Source organism: Acanthaster planci, linkage group LG05, assembly GCF_054643075.1.
Source record: "Acanthaster planci isolate LZ-2023a linkage group LG05, COTS_SCS, whole genome shotgun sequence".
NCBI lineage: Eukaryota > Metazoa > Echinodermata > Asteroidea > Valvatida > Acanthasteridae > Acanthaster > Acanthaster planci.
The window spans coordinates 15,449,090-15,471,439 of record NC_141781.1 but is presented as its reverse complement, the minus strand read 5'-3'; the positions used below and the strand labels follow the sequence as shown (position 1 = coordinate 15,471,439).

The 22,350-nt window shown below is 40.7% G+C and overlaps 1 protein-coding gene across 3 annotated transcripts in view; it reads left to right on the top strand.

Moving 5' to 3' along the window:
• LOC110977259 (G protein-coupled receptor 54-like) overlaps positions 1-21,475 on the top strand; it is a 158,087-nt gene extending 136,612 nt beyond the window's left edge. For all 3 annotated transcript variants that reach the window (XM_087137226.1, XM_022231223.2, XM_087137227.1), the window contains exons 2-3: positions 13,144-13,279; positions 20,431-21,475. In XM_087137226.1, coding sequence (XP_086993352.1) covers positions 13,180-13,279; positions 20,431-21,101 — 771 coding nt within the window. In that variant the 5' untranslated portion in view covers positions 13,144-13,179 and the 3' untranslated portion in view covers positions 21,102-21,475. The remainder of the gene's footprint in view (positions 1-13,143; positions 13,280-20,430) is intronic.
• Positions 21,476-22,350: the final 875 nt, after the last annotated feature.

Below are 22,350 nucleotides of genomic sequence, written 5' to 3'. Positions count from 1 at the left end.
TCTCTCCCTTCAGAGACAAATACAAAACAAAAAATAATTACTTAAAGGTTTTCGGCGAGACCAAAAGGAATGCATTACGATGGTAGTGAAGAAAATAAGTGTCTGTTTCTATTTAATATGTCGTGTTTACATTAACCTCAGCAAACGCGTGTTAGGAATATGTCTCAGTACTTTTTTAACATTACACCGTGATATTCATTTGTTAATTTATTATACAGATATAAATCTCACGTCATTGTTACCGATTGTCATATACAAACGTTATATACTCCTATGAAAAATCAGAGGACCTGGTTTTTAGAAGGTATCAAACGCCTGTATAAATGAGTTATTCAAAAGTAACTAGACACAAGGCGAAGTAAATTCGTCGATGCTTGTACAAAATTTAAGAGCAGTTGCAATTCAAAACTTAACTGGTGAACACCTATCCCAGTCAATTTTGTCTGTCCTTAAAAATAACCAGCCCAGTCAAATACCTGATATCCTGACACAAATTTCCCTGATTAATTTAACTTCGAACAGCGGGGGAGAGCACTGATCATGCACAGAAGGACGAACGCTCAAGGCGTCCTGAGTTTCGCCTGGCCAGTAACCTTTTCTGCTAGTCCGGATCAGGAACTTTCCTGCGACGTTAGCGGAATACTAATTCACAAATTATACATGCTATCCGTGGAGGTTAAAACACGTTTCAGTGTTTTCGCCACGGTGTGTATTCGGCGCACGTTTTGAAATGCGAAGGACTGAGTTGATACAATAAACTGTAAGGAATTTGACACTCAAAGTTATGACAAGCACTGATGGCCATAATTTTAAACCATCACAGCATTTTTCTTCGGTCAAACGTTCCCCTATCAATTTGCGTTGATGTAAATTGTATGCAATTATGCAAATCACAATTGCGAAATACGAAATACGTAGTTTTACTTTATATCAAAGTCTGATCTGCTGTCTGATTTGAATGTATCTTGACAAATTCAAGGCCAATGTCCTCATACTTGTTCACTGCTGTTGCCTATTTTTGGACAGATCTGTTCCGCATGATTAGTTTGAGTTTTATTGTGTATTCTCACACAGTGGAACACCCATAGTACACAGAACCCCGATTCGGCTTGGCCAAAAAAATTTAACTAATTTTTCCCACCAAACGGAGTCTTAACCCAAACCTCGTAGTTTCCGCGGGCATACGTAATTTTCACCCCGCTAAATAACTAAACAAACTAGATTTGCGTTTGTTTGTATTTGCACCCAATTTTTTGTTCACGGATTCACTGTTTATATTCATGAGTTTTGGGTAGAGTAGATTTTTATCCTGGACAGCATATGTGTGTGTGTGAGAAAGAACGATTTTGATCTTCATGGTGGTGACATCGAGTATGTGAGCTGAGAATTTTTGCGAGATGACGATCGGCCAGAGAAAATCCAGTCCCGGTAAGATCGGATCATCAGATCTAGCAAAAACAGAGCTATCACGATCCTTCAGAATCTGGTCCCCCATGCATTCGCAACACTCGGCCAATTATTATGTTACCTGAAAAAACTGTAAGTTGAGCTTCTTTTCTTCTAAGAAATTATTACCAAAATGTAATTGTTGGATCATTGTGGATATAGAAAGACACTATAGAGGATTTGCAGTCAGGGGATTTTTGTAGGTGGTCAGCTTTCAATTTTCACAGATGTGCGCGGAAATGTGCGCGCCTTTGAAGTCTTTCAACATTCTGGTGCAGATGAAATTGAAATACACAGATTGGAAATCTGCTTCCTGAAAAGCCTTTTCCCGTCGTGGTACATCACGTGAAAACCGCTATATGAGCATGATTTGCAAATCAGAATGTATGAAAATTATGAACGTAATTGAGAAATGTTGTTTCAAACGCAGTGCAGTTTAACTGAATAAGAAGCATTGTGAATTTCACCACTGCAAAAGTAAAAAAAAACAAAAAAACTAAAGACATACGACAATTGATTGCCTTGAGGAAAACCGATTTGTTGGATTACAAAATTCCATTCTTTTCCTGGACAAAACTTGCGCTTTTTAGATCAATGCAGTTTACACGCTCTGTGGAACACAAACTGGCATGTGTGGATTGCAATACCCTCTCAGTATAGCTATGCAGATTGTAACCTCTTAACTTACACAAGAAAATACGCTAGGATAAACACACAGACAAAGAACTCCTTGGAAACAGTTCAGTCTTGAAGCATGAAGAAACTGCTTACTTTCTACTCTTAATAGACCTCTTCACTGATAAATTTATACTTATGCACGCATGCCCACAAATGGCCTTGGCGCAAGAAGTGTGAGCGGGCCATTGAAAATGTGCAGGGGTGGGACTTCGATGATCATTTTCTCCCAGGTTTTCTGACTTTATTCATTTTTTTCCCTCAGAAAACACCCTTACATCATTTTTTGACATTAGTTTCTAATGTAAGTGGAATTAGAATATCCTCTTGCGTCCTCTTGTTATCGACAGTAACTCTATTCATAGGATCTCTTCTTCCAAATTCTCGGTTGTTATCATCGATCAAAACCTCTCTTGGACAGAACATATCTCTTCCATAAACAAAATTGCCTCTCATAAGAAATGTCTTATCCAAATTACGTTTCTTTATTCCGAGTACCCCTTATTATTATACACTTCTCTTATTCTTCCGTATTTAAATTATTGCAACATTGTTTGGGCACGCACAACGAATAACAAATTGAACGCTTTGCTTATCACTCAAAAAAAAAAGGCTATTTGTACTTGCACCTTGTCTCACTCTTGGGCCCACACTGCACCCCTTTTTGCACGTTTAGAAACCTTACTGTTACCGACATCAACAACTTATTCACTTATTCACTGGTATCTTTAATGTTCAAATATCAATAATCTTCTCCCTAGTACGTGTTCTTCGTACTTCACATCGGTCAATGAAATCCACGGTTACTCCACTAGATCCCATAACAATATGTTTATTCCCTTCACTCGCACTGTCCACTCAATGAACACCCTTCGCTTTTTCGGTCCCCGTTTGTGGAATGTCATTTCCGGTCCCCGTTTATGGAATGCCATTTCCGATGAAATCAGGACGAAGTCGTCCGTGGGTCAGTTTAAGACCTATTACAAAAAAGCCCTCTTTCCCATTATGTGACAAAGCTTAAATCTTCTTCTGTACTTAGGGTTAATACCTCCTTCTTGTATTTTATTATCTTTTAGTCAATTTTGTACCGGTAACTTTTTGTCGTCAGCTGTTGTCATGACTTTCATTTTTTCTCCGTCGTGTTTTCTTTTTGGCTTTTTCGCAGTTTGCGAAAGAGGCATTCTTTCTGTCAAGATCCTTTTTGGATTTTTTTAATTTTGCGAAAAACGCATTCCTTTTTTCCCGTGTTTTTTTTCTTCTTTCTTTTTCGCATCTTTTTGTCAAGATTCTTTTTATTTGGGTTTTTCGCAATTTTGCGAAAAAGCCTTTGGAATCGTCAGGATTTTTTTTTTTTTTAGCTTTTTTGGGCCCCGGCCGAAACAGCTATTGTTTTTGTTAATTAATTATTTTTTATTGGCTTTTAAGCTGTTTCAGGCAACGGCTGAAACGGCTATTTTTTTATTATTTTTTTTCTTTCTTTCTTTTTTTTGCTTTTGCAATTTTGCGAAAAAGCTTTTGGAATCTTCAGGATTATTTTTTTGGGGGGAGTTCTTCTTTTTGGGCCCAAAGGCCATAGACTTTGCACACGTTTTTTCTGTGCAGGACTTTTGCCATTAATCTTTGACGCACAGCATTCAAAGTTGGCATAGACATAATCATTATCGTATAGATATGTGCCAAAACATGATGTCACAATGACGTCATCAAGTGATTTATTATTGAATATTGAATATTTGAATAATCCCTTAAATTTATAAAAATCAATATAAAATCAACCGTGGCCTCCCGCAACATTCTGTTTGCAGCAAGTGGCAGGATATATTGTGGTCTTGAATTCGTCTCGAGTGGGTCATATAAAATGACCCTTCCTTCCGGTCGAAACCGGAAGTGGTCTATCGTTTAAAAATGGTAATAGGTATCAAGTTGTTTTTAACTGTGTTAGTCAGTCGTGGTATTATATTCTTCAGATCATCTACTGATGACATCACCTAATTATCGAGCGCCCTCTACCGACAGGTTAAAAATTCCTAAAAATTCATTTTGAATAGATGTCTGTGGCGAAGTTTGTCTGAATCGCCTGAAAATTGATGTAGATGATCATCTTTACCTTGTCAACACGTATGTGAAGATTGGGGCTGATGACGTCATCAGACCGGAAGTTTCAAAAAAACTTCTTTTATTCTTCAAATTCGGTAAAAAATCAACCCTACGAGATATAAGCGTGAATTGTGCATGAGATGGCATGTAAAACATTGGAGTCAGCTGCATGAAGCGCATCACTGATGTACTTTTCACACACATGAAGCGCCGGACGAAAACCCCCTTAAAATATAAATTGCCATCTCGGAAATCCAATTTCGCACAATGCTGTGCATATGCTACTGTGTGTTTGGACGCCCAATATCTGCCTGCAACACAAACGGCGCAGAGTGCGTAGGGCATTATATTCGGTACTTGGCAAAATGCCGACCACGTGCTGCCGAGAGCAGATCGCATTGTATGGAACGCCAAAAGAACAAATGTTTAAAAATTTAATCTGTACCTTTTCAGCAGTAAGTATAATGTTTTGCATTATATTGTATTTTACATGTCTTATTGGGTTGAAACCTTGCAGGTAGTTAGGAAGGGAAGGTTTAGAAACGGAAATTGATCTCATGTGATGAGGCAATGCCCTCAGCAGACGAGTCACGCACATTAAGGGTGCACCATTTAAAGTACAATATATCCAAAAGTGTATATCCAATTTGGTTCAAATGCTGCAGAAATCTTGAAAGGGCGTGCTTACAGGAACTATGACGTTATGTGATGTAAGGGGGGTAAAAGCTCCCTTTGTAATTATTTAGATTATTTATGTGTAATGGATTAGTATTATTATCTCATGGACATAATTTGTTGGTCGATATTTTACCTTCAGGGTCATCCCGTTAGTTCAACAAGTCGGGTTCCGTGTTTATTTACATTAATTACTGGAGTCAGACGTACCAACAAACACATAAATAAGCACATTTCATCAATATTATTGGTACTTATTTTTGGAAAGAAAATCTTTATTTTGTTCGATTGTAAAATTTCCATACTTTTACTATTAATATCTAACCAGGATGGGCTTATTGTCATTTATCATAACATCTTATAGGAATTAGGTACAGGAAAATTAGGCTCTTTTTAACTATTACATCATACTTATTGTTGTTAAGTTACTACGTGCGCGGGCTCCGGCAGTCGCCTGCGCTGACGTCCACAGGTAACTTTGTCATAATTATAGATCGATTTTGGTGCTAATAATTCATGTTTTATTTGGGAAAGTAATGACTGGGGTCCTATGTAAATATAACCGCAGGAGATCATGGATCATTGTAATGTAAATATCAGTCATGTTTGGGTGGAAAAAATTTTGATTTTTTGGGCCTGAAAAGTTTAAGTAAGAATAAAGTTTGGCGATCGTTGTACGAGTGTGTAGGTACTGTGTAGGCCCATGTAGCGTTACTGCGGCACACATGTACGTGTGGACATGAGGCCCCGGGCGTACATCGCTTTTCGACTTATGTTGTAATATTTGTGGGTCTTTATAATGCTAAATCATTATAACATAATCACACATCGTTGTTATGTAAATGTATTTCACAACTCCAAACTGAATTGCTCCTATTTTTCTCAAACTGTATCTTAGATTATTTATTTTCTTTAAAAATTGATATTCTGTAAGCCTAAGTGGAGAAAGTATAACGTACATGTTTTCTACAACATTTCAGTCGCCTGCCCTGACATCCACAGGTGCAGGCTGAACGGTGTGGCAGACGAAATAAATTGTTATACACGAGGCAAGCTGACAATCCTGCTTCGGTCCACCTACATCCTTGGAGTCCCAAGGACCTGTGTGCCGATTCAGCCCTTCCCCGTCCCTTCGTAACCCAAGGAGGCCCCTACCTCCAAGCGCCCCCACCCCGCCACAGTAACAATGACTTCATCAGGAGACAAGTCACTTGACATTAAGGGTGCACTTTTTAGGCCCCATATCTCCTGAAGTACATGTCTGATCGGGTTCAAATCTTGCAGATATCTTGAAAAGGGAGTGCTTTGGGGGTATATTGACATTGTCTGATGATAACGTCATCAAGAGACAAGTCACGTGACATTAAAGGTGCACTCTTTCAGGCCCTGTATCTCCAAAGGACATGGCCCAGCGTGTTGAAAGTTAGCAGATATCTGGAAGGGGATGTGTGATAGACGAAAACTGACCTCATTGGATGATGACGTCATCAGTGGACAAGTCATGTGATATTAAAGAAGTATCCTTTAAAGCCTTATATATCCAAAAGTATATGTCCCAGCGGGATGAAACATTGCAGTCACGACGATTCCTTTTTCAGTGATAGACATAGAAGCTCTCGTTTGTTTGTTTTGTTTTGTTTTGTTCTTGTTTGCTGTCTAGTAGTTGTTCGTGTTGTTCTTGTTATGTCTTCTGTCTTAAGGGCTGTTTTTACAAGCCTCTGCTTATTCAACAGCCTCATGCTTCGCTTCTTTCAATGCCCCCTCTGTGACGGATGACGACAAAAAGAACTCCCTCGATGACGAATTACTGTTTACCCTTGCATTGTACCAGTACCAACTATGACTATGTATGTACGTACGGTTCAATCTGCAAGTAATACAAAACCAAAAAATACTGTAAGTCTCTAGAATCATGCCAAAATACACTTGGGCACATATGAATCAATTACAATGAGAACTAAATGAATTAAACTGACTGATTTGATCCCCAAACTGATGGAATTGTGTCCATGAATTATTTCCTCATTAACAACTACATGTACACGTGACCTAGTATATCAATGTTAAAATTAAAATTAACATGCAAGCCACCAGAAATTAACCTTGGTTGACAGTAAGCCAAGCAAACTGGAGCAATTGATGTCGAGAACCATGTCACATCTATAAAACGTGTATCGCTAATTTTACCCAAATCTTACCCCAAAAAGTTTACCCAAAGTAACTATGTCTAATGACCGTAATTATTACTCCCCTTTCCCCTTTATACACAATAATCTCTAAACCTTTATCTAAATCCCAAAGCAATTATATGTACTCACAACATTGGGCGTCTCAAATATGAAGCAAAATCAAAGGAAATCTTTGACGACTTTCTTCAGTTAACAAGAAATGTGACGATGTTGGCGCACCAAGAGCTCCCTCTCTTGACCAAGAAAAGTATACATCTATGACGTCACGAACAAACTGGAAAAACTGTCCTACCCGCAACACCCTCGATGACGGCTTTTCATCAACGTACCTTGTTGCCAGAGCGAGATCCATTTCTGTTGTAAATGGCGTCGATTGTTTGGCACGCGCCACGGCCTCTTCACTTTTGTCCGCCATTTTTTCAGTTTTCACGAAGCCAGATTTTGCTTATGGTTGCACTACACCAAATACGCGCCCATAGAAAACAGTGCAAAATTGGATCGAAATAGCACCGCCTGTTGACTCTCGTGAAGAGGTTGGCCTCCGTTTCTTCACAGGAATTTCATGGGGGTTAGCCACGAAGAAACTTTCTTTAATCCCCGAAGATACGAAGACGAAGATACCCCAAAACTAAGCGCTTATTTCTGAATGTATCCGCCCGCCTCTATCCGAAACAGGTCCGCAATTTTGGGCTTTTTGTGAAAGAAACACCCCGAATTGGAAACTTTCACTACTAAATTCGGGATTTGTAGAAATATTTGTATGATGCCTCCTGATTATGGCTTGTCTTATTGTAAAATCTCGCGGGATCACAAAATATTAATGAGCTCGCTGAAACTGAAAACTGAAACTGAAAAGTTGAAGCATAACGCTATGAATAGTAGTGGGAGACATGGCAGTTTTGTACAGGAAACGTCCGAAATTAAGTAGTGTAGGTACAGCCTTTCCAGCATCTTTGAATTGACCTCATTTAGAAATATGAAAAGGTCGAGACTGTTTGAAAGAAACCAGAGAAGGCACTGAAGAGAAGTAAAGAGAAAAATTGAGGTTTTTGCTCCTATATAGTACTACAAACATGACCAAATCTTAACTCAGTGATTATAAGAAACTCTTCACGTTTTCTGCACGTAAAAAGCCTCCATAGAATTGCACAATAGCCAATATGTGGATGAGACACTCACAGCGGGTTGCTGCAGGTCTGTTTTTAACGATGTTTCGCATGCTCAGTATGTTAATTACGGGTAGATTCTTCACTGTGATAAAAGCAGCCATTTAAACATTTCATTAAACTCAAAATCCGTACTGTTTAGACACTTAAAAATTATCAGTGATGAATTGGCGTCAATGAATTCATGTAACGCGTAACACCCCTCTGACACAATGGGTCACGCAGTTGGCTAATCAGCTGTGCTCATGAATGCGGACCTCAAAAATTATTTTAATGAAGCCAGTGGTGGCTTCCGCAAGCGTATAAAGGCCACTTGCAAAGAACTTTTTCGAGTTATTATCTCACCGCAGGGAGATAATGGCAAGCTAAATCTTTGAATGTGTACCTCGTATGTGTAAGATGTTGCCGGGCGTCAAATTGATATCCTGCCACAGCAAATATTTAAAATAGATCATAAGTTCTATTCACTGCGCTGTTTTCAAATGTATCTTTATGGTGAAATGCATTGAGATGTGGTTCTCGATTACTAATTGAATCGAAGAATGTGAAGGATATATAGTCTACGTGAAGCAATGGTGACGCATTGTTGGGCTTGCAGGTCCCATCTTGTGTCACATTGGAGACGAAATGATTTGAAAGTCTGAGATTGCGGATAAATAAGAGCTACAAGGCCTTGCTTTTTTCTGGGTTTGGTTTCATATCATTCTTAGAACATCATTCGACAAGTGAGTTAATTTGTGATTGCATACTCGACGATTGCAGCTTGGTTATGATTTCAACAAGACTTATCCACTCATCCACATATTTCCAAGGATTTGCTATTATTTAAATTGTATCTTTTACCATGGCAAGGAAACTGATTAGTTCTTGTTTTGTTCCTCGTGGAACACCACAGGTGTGATTGAGATAAGAACAAGTAATACAGGTACTACAACTAAGTCTCAAGCCATGACGGCGTTGAGCCAAGTTGATCCACTGACCGCCTCCATCGTGCATGGTATTGAGTGAGTGCCGAGCGTCCTCCTGCTTGAGGTCGATCTGTTGGAGGTCTTGCTGAACGACGTCCTTCCATCGGCTGCAGGGGTGACCGCGAGGAAACTTCCAGCCGGACAAAGATAGGTTGAGTTTGAAAATGACTCAGGTGGAATGATCAGCAGGACGATGAAGAATTTGACCAAGCCACCTGACTCTGCGCTGGGCGAGTACACGGAGCACGTTCATCTGGCCAGTTCTGAGGCTAAGTTCCTCGTTGGACGCATGGTCTTGCTAACGCACACCCTCGACGGTCCTAAGGGTGCAGGACTCAAAGCCATGCCCACGGGCCGCTACAATCTTGGTCAGCAGCCACGTCTCAGCTCCGTACAACAACAAGGACAGGACATGTCAAGTCGTCTCCACAGAGGTCCCCACAGGCTCCGCATGACACCAGCGGCCAGTCCTCGTTGTCTGTTGCTCTCCTACTCGGGGTTGCCGTTGTTGGTGACCTCAGATCCAAGGTAGACGAAGGTCTTGACAAATTCAACTGTATCAGCTCCGATGATGATGGGTGGTTATGTGGGGCCGTCAAGGACATAAATCTGTTTGGTTTTCGACCAGTTGACTCAGAGACCGAGCTTAATTGCCTCCGCGTCAAAAACGTGTAGCGCATCCACCAACTCGGCTTGGGACTGACAGAAGAGCCTCGTGTCGTCGACGTAGTCAAGGTCTGTCAGGTAGTACTAACTAAGCTGCACCCTAGGGAAACGGGCACAAACTGCATCCATGAGACGACAGATAATGCAGTTGAATAAATCCGGAGAAGCCACGCAGCCTTGGCGCACACCTCCGGCGATAGGAAACCAGCCAGATTCCTTGCCGTTGACACGGATACAGGAGAGCAGGATGAAAAAGTCTGGAAAGTCAAGTCAATGAAGGAAATGAAGAGGTGTCAATCCCTTCGATATTCACGGAACTTCTCGATGATCAGTCTGAGAGCTGAGACATGGTCGGTTGTGGAACGGGACGGTCCGGCTGGTCCCCCTTTCTTCCCAGGATGGAGGGATGACGCCACGTCGCCAGTCATCTGGGAGCTCCTCTGTCACCCATTCATGTGTTTCAAGCGCGGGTATGACGAAAATTATGACACGAGTGTCATAAGTATTCATGCAGGTTCAGCACTTTGTGGAAGCAGCCATGTTTCACAGTGATGCAGAGTATAGCGCCATCTTTAGACCAAACGGTGCATAAGACATATTTTTACAACATGGTTAATGACGGTGATTAACCAGTCAACTATACGGTCCCCGCCTTGTTTGATGAACTGAGCGTTTCGGTTTTCAAAAATCAACTTGCGTCAAATCTTTTAAAGGAACGCTATCACATTGAGTTGAACAATAAAAGAACAATGAAAAGAGCAAATGAACAATGGAAAGAGCAAAATTAACAATGAAATGAGTAAAAGGGCAATGAAATGAGTAAAAGAGCAATGGAAATGATGAAAGAGCAAGGAAATAAAGCAAATCATGAGCATTGAAATACATATACACGTCTATGTAAATACATTATAGATTGAACGATTTCATTTGTTGCGTATCATTTAAAGGTCATCCTTCCAAGGGTCAACATGAATGTTATTTCCGCAGAAGAGCCTTATGCTTGTGACCAGTGTGACAAATGTTTTGAGCGGAAGTCTAATCTAGAGAGCCACATATCCACGCTGAGGAGGAAACAGGCATGAGTGAAGTTGAAGAGAATTTGGAACCCATTGAGAAGGTTGATGACGAAACCTCAGATGAAGACGGTTCAGAATCGGAAGACAATGCCACCTACCAACATTGGCTGGCTGAAGGCAGAGAAACGAATTGGGAGACGAGGAATGGAAAATATTACAAGTACGTCAACGAAGACATGGATGAAGATCAAGCCAGGCAGAAGACAAACAGAAAGACCCTCTAGGCAGTCAAGCAAGACTTTTTCGAAAACCATATACACGTGCATGGTAACGGGACGTAAAACAATAGTTCAAAGGATTAAGAAATTCAGCCAGGGCCAGCCAGGTCTTCTTACTGTATTGATCAGATCTCCCTAACCACAGTAAGCCCAAGGCAAAACCGTTAACATGTGCCCGCCCTCACTCATTTAGTGTCCAAGGATTAAGTCAGAATAACACTCACTCCGAAGTACACACTAGCCACCACACAGCGCAGCGCACAGCCTTTTGTCCGAAGGATTATCCCCCATTACCCGGCACCACGTACTGGCCATTGTATGTCTAAGGATTATCACTTACTGCAAATTGATTAATCTAGGAACTCCTGGTGGGCTAGTCGGTATTTTTCCACGACATCACGCAACATGAATCATCATCTATTTGTATCATCCTATTTTATCCTGTTGTGTCATAATTCATAGAAAAGGTCAATGTGTACCACATTTTCTGTCCTTACAATATTTTATATACGTGTTCATCCCATATCAAAGGTCACTGTGACACAAGACTTTTTGACCCTATGCTTTTACTATTCATCCTTAGGTCATCTTGTGTCAAATTTTTTCACCCCTACACCTCAATCCTGATCATATCAATATGATCATAATTATTATTTGCTATTTTGTAGCAAAGGTCAGATTGTGCTAGACAGCCCCCCCCCACTACTGCGGCGATACTGCAGATGCCTGGGGCTTTTTTTGTTCTTGAGACTCCGGAGAGCGATGACAACGTCGTGACGGAGGATGGGCATGATACAGCGTCAGTGCTATCCTTTATGGTGGCAGTGTCAATGAGAGAAGGGGGTTGGGTGGGGGCGGTCGGTGGAAGTGCTCCCTGAAATGTTCCATCCTCTGGCCAAGATAAGCATCCTCGGTCGTGATGATGCCACCATCTTCGGATCTGACATGGGTGGCTTTCCTCTGGGGGCCATGGATCTAGTTAAGTGGAAGTAAAGCTCCAAAACGAACATTTTTGGAATGATTTGATTTTAAAAATATTACGTATTATTGGGATGAGAGTCCTGTCAACACAAAGTCGCATGAGTTTTTCGACTGCAGTTGTGTGATTCATGCAGTCAAACATGCTGAAATCAGTTGTAGTTTTGCAAATTATTAACAGCCCTATAAAGGCCAATGTGGATGGTATCGGGGATACTGATGAGATATTAGACCATTTTGGCATACAGGTTAATTTGTTCGTGTTCGTACGCGTATCCGAATATCACAACACGTACACGGGTAGGTTTAAGATCGTTTCGGCATGACCCCGTAAGTGATGATGCACGCAGGAACATAGCAATATTGCTGACGCTGATTTCTTCAAAAGCAAAATTTATTGATTTTACCCAGAAATTAACTCAAAGGAATGCAGTGCGAACAAACGACACATCAACCATCGTGCAAGTAAGAAATGTTTGCTTTTAGGAATACATTTTGGTACTAATGTGGCGTACAAAACTGAAACCTCATACGTTCTAGTTCTGTATCAAATTGTTTCCATACGTCGCTGTCTGTGGGGCTTTTCCGCCTTACGTATAACAAGACAGCTGAAGGCCCCCCCCAAAAAAAGTCTCTGCCCCCCCCCAAACACACCCCGATTTCCTGCACAAATTTACGCCACTGCTACGTCGTAAGCAGGAAACTTACTACATGCCAATGTTCTCAGCAAAGAGATCACAGCGATCTCTCTGGTTCTGAGCATGCGTGTGTTGCTCTGAGCTTGCGTGCATAGTTTTGAGCATGCGCAGTACCTTGAAAAGGACCGGTATGTCTGCTGCCACCAGCCTCTCAAAGTCTCCCATTAATTACGATATCCAAGTAGGGGTTTACATCGAAGGAGATAGGTGTAATAAGATTGTCAGTATTTCATTTCATTACTGGTGCCCTTTTCCTCAAAAGTGTAATGGTGATTTTATCATTTGCAACAGGTTTCTGTCCAGGCGTCGTGTTCTACAATTACTGCAATGACAATAGACCGCTATATGGTTGTGCTTCACCCAATGAAATCGCTTCACACAAGAACGGTGCGGAGAGCCACATTTATTAACATCGTAATATGGATAAGTAAGTAGCCTATTAAATTTCTAAACTTATATGCACATGTACCCATCTGCATTGCACATTTGGGTCCAGTGTATCATTTGAATTGTGTCGGGTCGTTAAGATTACTACACGTAGAACAAAAACTGTTGACGTTTCTTGGATATGAAATAAGCTGAAGGGGCAATATGTTCTCATAAAGATCTTACATAGGGGGAAGTGCATGGACACTAAGGAGTATGTATTTGTAATTTTGATTAGATATGAAGTGAATACAAAACCTCAAACAGGTGACAAAATAAATGACGAATATTGAGAAAATGGATGAACAAGAAATATAAAGGGGGTTAAGTATGCCTGTACGTAAAAACAGTAGCTTGTTGAAAATGCAAGCTTAAAAGATTACTGAAAACAAAGAAGTCGTTTTAATGCACACCTGTAGAGTACACCTCTGTCCGTTTAACCTCATATTCAATGTTTGTTTCGCTATTTTAAAGGGCCCAATAAATGTTTTTGCTATTAAGGATGACTGCATGCGTTACTCTCTCGTAGATATTTTTGTATGTCTAATGCAGATATTGCCTCGCCCACCGCACTCGCCCAATCCACACGCCGCGTACCCTAAACATCACACGTTCGTGCATGTTAACTTATGTACATACATGTATATGCACACAAGCGTTGGCCCGTACGGTTATTTTCCATACTGCGCCGTGAAGAAAGTTGTATGCGGTACTCTGGCGTTCAGACGGACAAAATGGTGCCCGACTTTTTGTGGAGGACCGAAAGGACTTTCTTTGGAGAACTTGAGAAGGACAGATTCTTTCTGAATGATCCGTTCCACATATCTGACTTTAATAAGCGTGCCTGAAATTACAACTGAGTTCTCTTTAGATTCATCTACTGACATTTCCTCTGCCCCAACAAAGAGCACATCCATTCCTTTGAGGACACTATTTGCATACTCTGCAAAGTGCTTTGGGTTCTGTAGAACAACTTGTTTGCTCATGACATTGCAGTAGACAACAGACTTCTCTCTTCCTCCTACTCCTTCAACTGGCCCTTTCCCATGACTCGTTTCAAAGTAGTTCCAGTAGAATTTAAGATAAGGTTCATATTTTGTAAAATGCGTGAATGAGTGTTTGCTTCGAAACTGTGCGGAACAGCCATCTGAGAAAAAATGAACTGTGTCAAGTTTGAACTTTGATTTCAGCATTTGCAGAAGGCATCGGTTTAGGCCAAACACAACACTACTGCTGTGATCTGTAGTTTCTGTGACTAAGGCGTAACTCTGTGTTTTCACTTTATCATTCTGCTTGTGGTAAACACACACTGTGTACAATGAGAAAGACTGATATCCAAAGTATACGCTTTGTATGGCATGTTGCTGTTTCTTGTCATAATTCTCTGAAAAGTCAACATGAACTATGATTCCATTGCTTTTCAGTTCCTGATAAGTCCCGATACTTTTTGTACTGAGTGTGCTTAAGGTAACTATGAACCTTAATTTTCGCTATTTGGTTGTCAAGTAGTTTCTTTATTTCCTCACCCGTAGATACTTTAGGCATTTTTTCAGGAAATCTTCTACCCTCTTCACCAGTGACCCATTGAAAATACTGTATTTTGTCGCAGTGATCAAGAGTTGATGATTCATACGTCGGGCAACTGACACATTCTCCATATGAGCAAGACCTGTGGCTTTTGTTACAATTGAAGGAATCTGCAATGTTTTTTGCATCTTTTGGTAGCTCTATTTCGGGAAGAGTGCCCTTGATGCCTTGTATGAGAAGCTCCAGATTTTCACACTTCTGACAGAGGCAACAAACCTCAGGAATATCTTTCTGATACAAGATATGTTTCTCTCCCTTGATGAACCGATGGAGGGTTGAGAATTTAATCACGGCATTGAATTTCGACTTGAAACTCATAGTTATGGCATCAAGGTCATCATCCCTATTCAGCATTTGATACAGATCCCTAAGGGTTCAGAGCAGATAGTGCTTTGTTTTGTATATTTTTTCGCCAGATTCTTTCCCATGTATTTTTGATCTTTTTTACCCGGCAGTGTGTAGCTGATGCCAGGTTGTTCAAGGTAATTGAGTAGGAAGGCTTTGTATTCCTCACTCAGTGCCAAAGTACGGCCCTTGTTTCTTTCTGTGCTTTTTTTGCCCATATTGTTGAGGAATTTGCTCTTCTTCGTTGGAGTTAAACTTTTGACGATGTTAGAGAGTACAAACACTCGCTGCTCTGTATCCTTAGGAAGTATTGATTCTGCCCTTTTAATGCTTCTATGTAAAGCTTGTGTTGTGCTGAAAGGACAACAACATTTGTCCTGGCTTTTTGGTGATGAAGTGTCGGGGGTGACAGATGATGATTCAGCACTTGAACCCAGGTCTGCTCAAAGTACTGTTACCTCTGGTCCCTTAGGATACAGGTTTGTTTCTTGATCATAAGGTGCCAAACTTGAGGTTGAGGCCATAGCCTTTTGTGAGTCGGGTGTGGCTGCTTGTGAGTCGGGTCCATCTTCTTGCAGCTGGGGTGTAGCTTCTTGCGGGTCCGATTTGGATTCACAATCAATGGATTCACCTGACAGCGCTAGCTTTACTTTCTTTTTGGCTTTGCGTTGTCTGTCTTCAAATTTTTCAAGATCGTGTTCCTCCTTGTTCTTGTGCAGATGTAACCATTCTCGATACTTTCTCTTACGATCTCTCTTTTTGGCACGGTACTGTTCTTGATCCATTTATGCTCTGTGTCGCTTGCATCTCACCGCATTTTTTGAATGCATGGACATTTTGCCCTATATTATGAAAAACAAAATATGACTTCGAATTAAGCATACTTTCATTATTACAAACACTATTAATTCAAAAATAATGGTTATAAATTCACAAAGGCTTGAAAGTTGATAAAGACTGAGCATTTTCAGCTTTGTGAATGGAGGCAGACTCCCTACTGAAGCATTCTAATACATTTTGCTACATCCAGCTGATTTTGTAATAAGGAGAATTCTTCAACAGACATGCAGTTTTTTAATTTATAATTAGTTTTACAAATGTATAATAAATCTGGTACTGATGGGAAAATCCAACTGATATGTCGAAGCTGACGCCGCATGGGGCTATGGCAGTTGCACTGAAGCCACAAAACGTGCAAGTTTAACTACAAGTATAGGCTTGTGCTAGGCCTCACCTATTCATCAGCCCAGGTCTGGCCTAGCCCTTAGTTTGTTAAAGCTTATGAGTTTCACATACCTATCACATGTACAGAGTTCTTCATATCACATGCCTATCACATGTTTCATTCCAGTGCTGCATATCTTGTGTATAGCGCATAATGTATCATATGTAGACAGGACGTGTAGGTAGGTTCAAAAGTCATTCAGAATCTTATTGATTCATTATCTTATCTTATCTCAAAATTGTACCAATTGAAACTCAAATACTTTCTGAATTCTGTTGTAAATTCTTTTATCCGGTAAAATCTGAACAGAATAAACTTTGGTTACTTGAATGCAAATTTTTTCTACGCATGTAAAGTCCAATTTCGACATGCAGACATCATGTCGGACGAAAAAACACTTCTTTTCATTATAACTCTGAAAGTGAAAAGGAGAAAAAAAATTGGGGTTATTTTTAATTAGTCTATTAACTGATACTTGGCAATAGTCACACTTTTATTAAAATAAGTGGTTGAGAGAAAAAAACTTTTTCGGAACTTAATCCATGTCGGACGAAATCATAACGACAAAAATCATTACTTGGAATGACTTTCTAAGATTTACTACGGTATGGAGGAAGCTGTTATTGTTTAAAGACAATCTGAATAATTGTTTTGTTGAAAAAAAATAGAATGTCAAGGCAATTGTACTCAGTTGAGAAGGATCTTCTTACATGGGAACAAATTCCGTCCGACATGCATTAATATCACTGACCCAATTATCAAACCCAATTATCACCAAGAGAAACATACAAATTCAGCTTTTTTCGTACAAAATGGCAAAATTTGGTTTACTAGCTTAAAATAAATAACACATAAATCTTGTTCAAGGCTTTTAGACATTTCACCCCTGTGGTGACCATTTTTGAAACATGCCCACTTGTACGATTTAAGGATACATGTTTTTCCTTGAAGTCAGTAGTGTATGCGTGCACGTTGCAATATGTTTTATACGTACGATTCTTTTGTACTCTTTGAATACTTTGTGGCTGCACAAAATTCATGTTGGAAAACAAACATGTCGGGTTTTATATTAATCTCTGGTGTTTGACTTTACCTATTAAACTTTAATGCACAGTAAATTGAAAAAAATAAACACAATTTAATCTAGTGCTGCAGGCGAACTGCCGAACCAAGGCAAAAATCATCAAACAAGGCACTTTCGAACCGAACCAAACTGTTCGGTTCGGATGTACGGCTTTAATAAGGCATTTCATTGATGGCACGCGGGAATACATGGATGAAAAATGGATAACGAGTTGTACGGCGTGCTCCACACGTGCGTGAACATACTGAAACTTACAATGGCCCGCATCATGAAATGGTTGTAAAAAGCATGTGGTGAGAATCACTCAGAAATCAACCAAGAACATCCAATGTATGGCATTGTCGCTGCATAACATTTCTAAATTCTCACTTCATCCAATCGTGCTCATGTGTATCGAGATTTATTATTGTATTTGCCAATTTCCGATAGCCGCGCCCATACGCTCCATATTATGGTTATGACATTCCATATTAGGCCGATTGTCTCATAAATGGCTGTGCAAAACGAATTTTGATTGGACGCTGATCACAGTCAGACTCGCGCTCGATCCAAGGCATCCCCGGATGAAAATTTTGCCAAGCGGTTGGGTGCAAGCTGTGCTGCAGCGCAGCACGCGAGATTTTTGTTCGCGCGGTGGCCTAACTTGCCTTTCATTTGACCATGAAGGGTTTGATTGTTGCGTTGCAATGGAATTTCGCCAGATCTCAAATAACAAAATGCTGTAATCCCTCCAAAAGAGGCTGATGGAAAATCTCCCCTTTGGCCACGTGCACACCTTCCTTGGAAAGGTTCCTCCTCAGATATGCAACGAAAGCCGTTTTCGTAAGTTGAATCCATTTCGCAAAAATAACCCAAACACAATTCGCTCGAAATTTGTTTTTTAATATTGTATTCTGTACTGAAAGAGGAAAGTCTTGTTTGAGCATGCTGTTTTTTCTATTTGCACATTACTATCGTTTTGTTGAGTCAAGCGTGGTCCGAACACAACCGCTTCTGGTTGGCAAAACACGGGCAGAAACTGTCACATCTCTACCTGTAACTTTATATAGAATGCACTCGTAAACAAACTCCGGGGAAACAGTTTACAAAAAATGTAATCAAATCAAAGTTGCTCGTGGATGGGGAGAGTGGGAGATTCATAATTTTATACACAGAAATACTATACAGGCCTATGCAGCACGACCGTAGCGAGCCTTTCGATGTCTCACTGTGAATTGTACGTGTACATGTGTGTACATGTCCGAACCCCAACCGATCCGAAGTTCGGCCAAAAATTTCCGAGCCGTGTCTGAATCGAACCGAACCTTGACACATGCTTGCAGCACTATTTGATGCGGAGGTTGACTTTTTATTACCTTCAAAGAATATGGCACACCTGACTTAAGTTCAAAATAAATTCATATTGTTTGTGTGGATATTTCCTTTCAGAGGCGACAGATCAGGCGGTAAAATGAGGCAGCCGTGTTTGGCATTTCCCGTCACTCCCGTATAAACGTATTTATTTTCCAGTCTAAAAAACGCTTAAAGACGAACAATGATCTTGTGGCGATGTATTTTAGTCATGAAATATCCACTCAAAACGTTTCCGACGCTAGAGAAATGTCTGTTGATTTTGCGTGAGTCTCTTTCCGTCGATATGGAAACCATGCTTAAGCTTGTTGCCACTCGATTTGGTTAACAATGGTGAGCAAGCCTTTGTATTGCCACTGTATTCGACACGGTAAGATGGCGGCCGGTGGATTCAATTACCTATGTCAGCTGATGATGGGCCTGTTTATTTCACACGGATGTGGATCTCAGTGATTGATCCTAACGCTGGTTCAGACCATCAGTTAGGCGACTTTAGAGTCTGTAAATCAACAACGGATCACTGGTCGTGATCCAAGTCCGTATGAAACAAACACGGCTTAAGGGAATTGCAAATCTAGACTTTCTACATGACGCCCCTGGCGGATACCGTTGTTGCCGGCCGGCAAGTGCTTTTGTCTCGGCACTAAACGTCGTCTGTGGAAGAAAAATTTACCAATTAAATTTAAGTTTCCAAAGTCTCAATCATGATGATATATTCTGGGTGCAAGCCGATGGCACCCGTATTTTATTCAAGTTGCCATCGGGTCGGACATGTGTCCTGTGTCATATGTACATGTACATGTACATTCACACAATCAACCACGACGGTGAAATCCCGGCCGCGTCCTTTCCCCTATAACGCGATAGTGTTTTTTTTTTGTCTACTGACTTCAAATACGCCGACGTGAAGACTATGACGCTTGCATTTGTCCGTGGGTACCCATTAGGTTACCACTAGTGTTTCTTCAAATTGTCCGCGCTACGGGGAACAACATTTATGGATGCCTGTGGGAGTAATAAAATAAATGAATCAAATTGCTATATACAGTCAAGACGGGAATAAGATCAACAAGTACACATGTAGTACCCAAACCGTGGGCTGAAACAGTGATGCACTGTAAACATGGCAGTTGTGCTAAGTTGTACCCTGAATTATTATAGTACATAATCATGAATGGGAAAAACACAATTTGATTGGCTGATTTCTCTTCCATTAACGACTTGTAGATAAAAATCGCTTGCGGCAACGCTGTTCAATTGACAGATCAGCCTTTCTGTTTGGGTGTGTTGAATTGGCATACGCCGACTCTGACCAGGTCTGGGCATGGTCGTGTAGGCTGTGTCAAACCAGAGAGACAGTGGGAACGAGGTTAAACCGTGTAGTTTGTGGAAGCTAGTCGAAGGCACCCTTTGTCAGTCATGGATGGGTAATCCAGGCTGATAATGCCTTGGTTGAGTGATGTATCCCACAGAATAATGTTCAATAGAAGAGATAAACATAATCACCGCGGTGGATGACAAATACAGTAAATAATGTTGTTTCGTCTCCTTTCTACTACAGCATCGTTTTTACTACACATTCCTGTTGCCGTGTTCTACGAAATGGAAACAGTCGTGACGGACGGAGAAACTTTTTGCGCCAGAAGGTTTATTAGCCTGGACGCACAAAAAGGTTACGAGTTCTACGCTGTGTCCATCATGTATGTGCTGCCGTTCATTGTCATGGCATTCTGCTACCGTCGGATTCTGCGCACTGTCTGGAGTAAGTACCTCGTCGTGTCGTCATCTACACTGGCGCAGCGAAGACGCAGATGGAAGATCACGCGCATGACGTTATTGGTTGTTGTGTTATTCGGCGTTTGCTGGGGACCAATCCATGCAATGCATTTGGTGGCTTTGTTTCAGCCTAAGCGACGCCATGCCAGTGACTCATTCTATAATTTCAACATCTTCTGTCTTTGCCTCTCCTATTCTAACTCTGCCATTAACCCATTTGTTTATGCCTTGAGTGGGCGGAGCTATCGGAGTCTTTTAGTTGCCTGCTTGCCGGGTAAGCAAAGGAATAGCGCAAAGAGCCCAATGGGAAGCACTCGAACAAGGGCAGGGTCGGCACAGTATTCTTACGAGATGAATATAATGCGCAATGTTCAAAATGGCCGATCGCAAAAGGCAAAGTACACCCATTTTTACCTTGGTGGAGGCCGCCATGTTGTTCGGGCGGCGCCAGAGTAGAAGAGGCAGGATTGATTGATTATCAGGCGACCCAGGGATCCACTTGCTATTGTCTGTGTAAAAGAAATTTCCATCAGACATTAAACTGCTCGTGTTCAAATTTGTCTACAATAAATAGTTATGTCGTTCATGTAACAAAGGGGGGGCGATATTATTTTCTATGATAATTTCACATTATTGTTTACTCTGCTGTAGATATTGCTCATTTTCCGTTTTCTGTTGGACGTAGCCTCTGCCCCATCACAGCACTGGAGGGTAGATTTCCAGGGTTTTTTTTAAGTATTTGTTTGTATATACACAGCCCAACATTAGACCATGTCACTTGTTATGTAATATCTGTTGACAAAAAAGTAGCCAACCCACCTTTCTGCTATTTAATTCCTTGTTGCACTGAACAAATACTGTTTGCCAAGCACCAGCAGCCCGGTGAATCGCTTTGCTGCTGGGCAAAAAGACCATAACACTTAATAAAAAACATGGTTTTGAAAATGAAATTTTCTAAAATTTTTGGACAAAACAAGTCAAGCTTGTCCATATATCTGGACAGAATCACTGCGGATTCTTACCAAACAACTGGGCGATTCTCCCGGTACCTGCGTTGTGAAAACAATTTCCAGCGTTTTTTACGAGGTGTGTTGTGTAACCAGCATTTTGAACCCCACGCACATTTTGATGGTATATAAATTCTGAGTAAAACGAAACAATTAGATAAAATAAGTTCAATGCCAAGCTCGTTGAGTGAATGACATAAAATGAATTCGCTTTTGCAGTGCACCCTTACCAACGAGACGAATTTGTCTAAAAGAAACGAATTCAAATGTCGTAACTGTGAATTACAATTTCAAAAAAAGGAAAACTAGCCCTCGAAATTAGCAATCGCATTATAAAATTTAAGCCCAGGGAAATCTTGGGAAAATTTGTATTGCACGTACACACAACTTTCTAATCAATTGACACACAGATGCAGACTAGAGAGCAGACCAGACTTCATAATAATCATTCTTAAAAACATCTTCTGGTTTTACAAGGTCTGCAATATGTAACAAAACTCGAATTGGAACAAATAACCAGTGGCGCTGCCCTCGCCACACCTATTTGTGCCAATAATTATACGTTTATTCATAGCCTTTATTAATCAGCATCACATTACGGAGTTAGGAATAAGGTCCAGTTTTAGGGGCAAGAGGAAACCGGAATACCCAGAGAAAACCTGCAAGAGCGAGTATTGACGGGAAACCAACTGCAACCA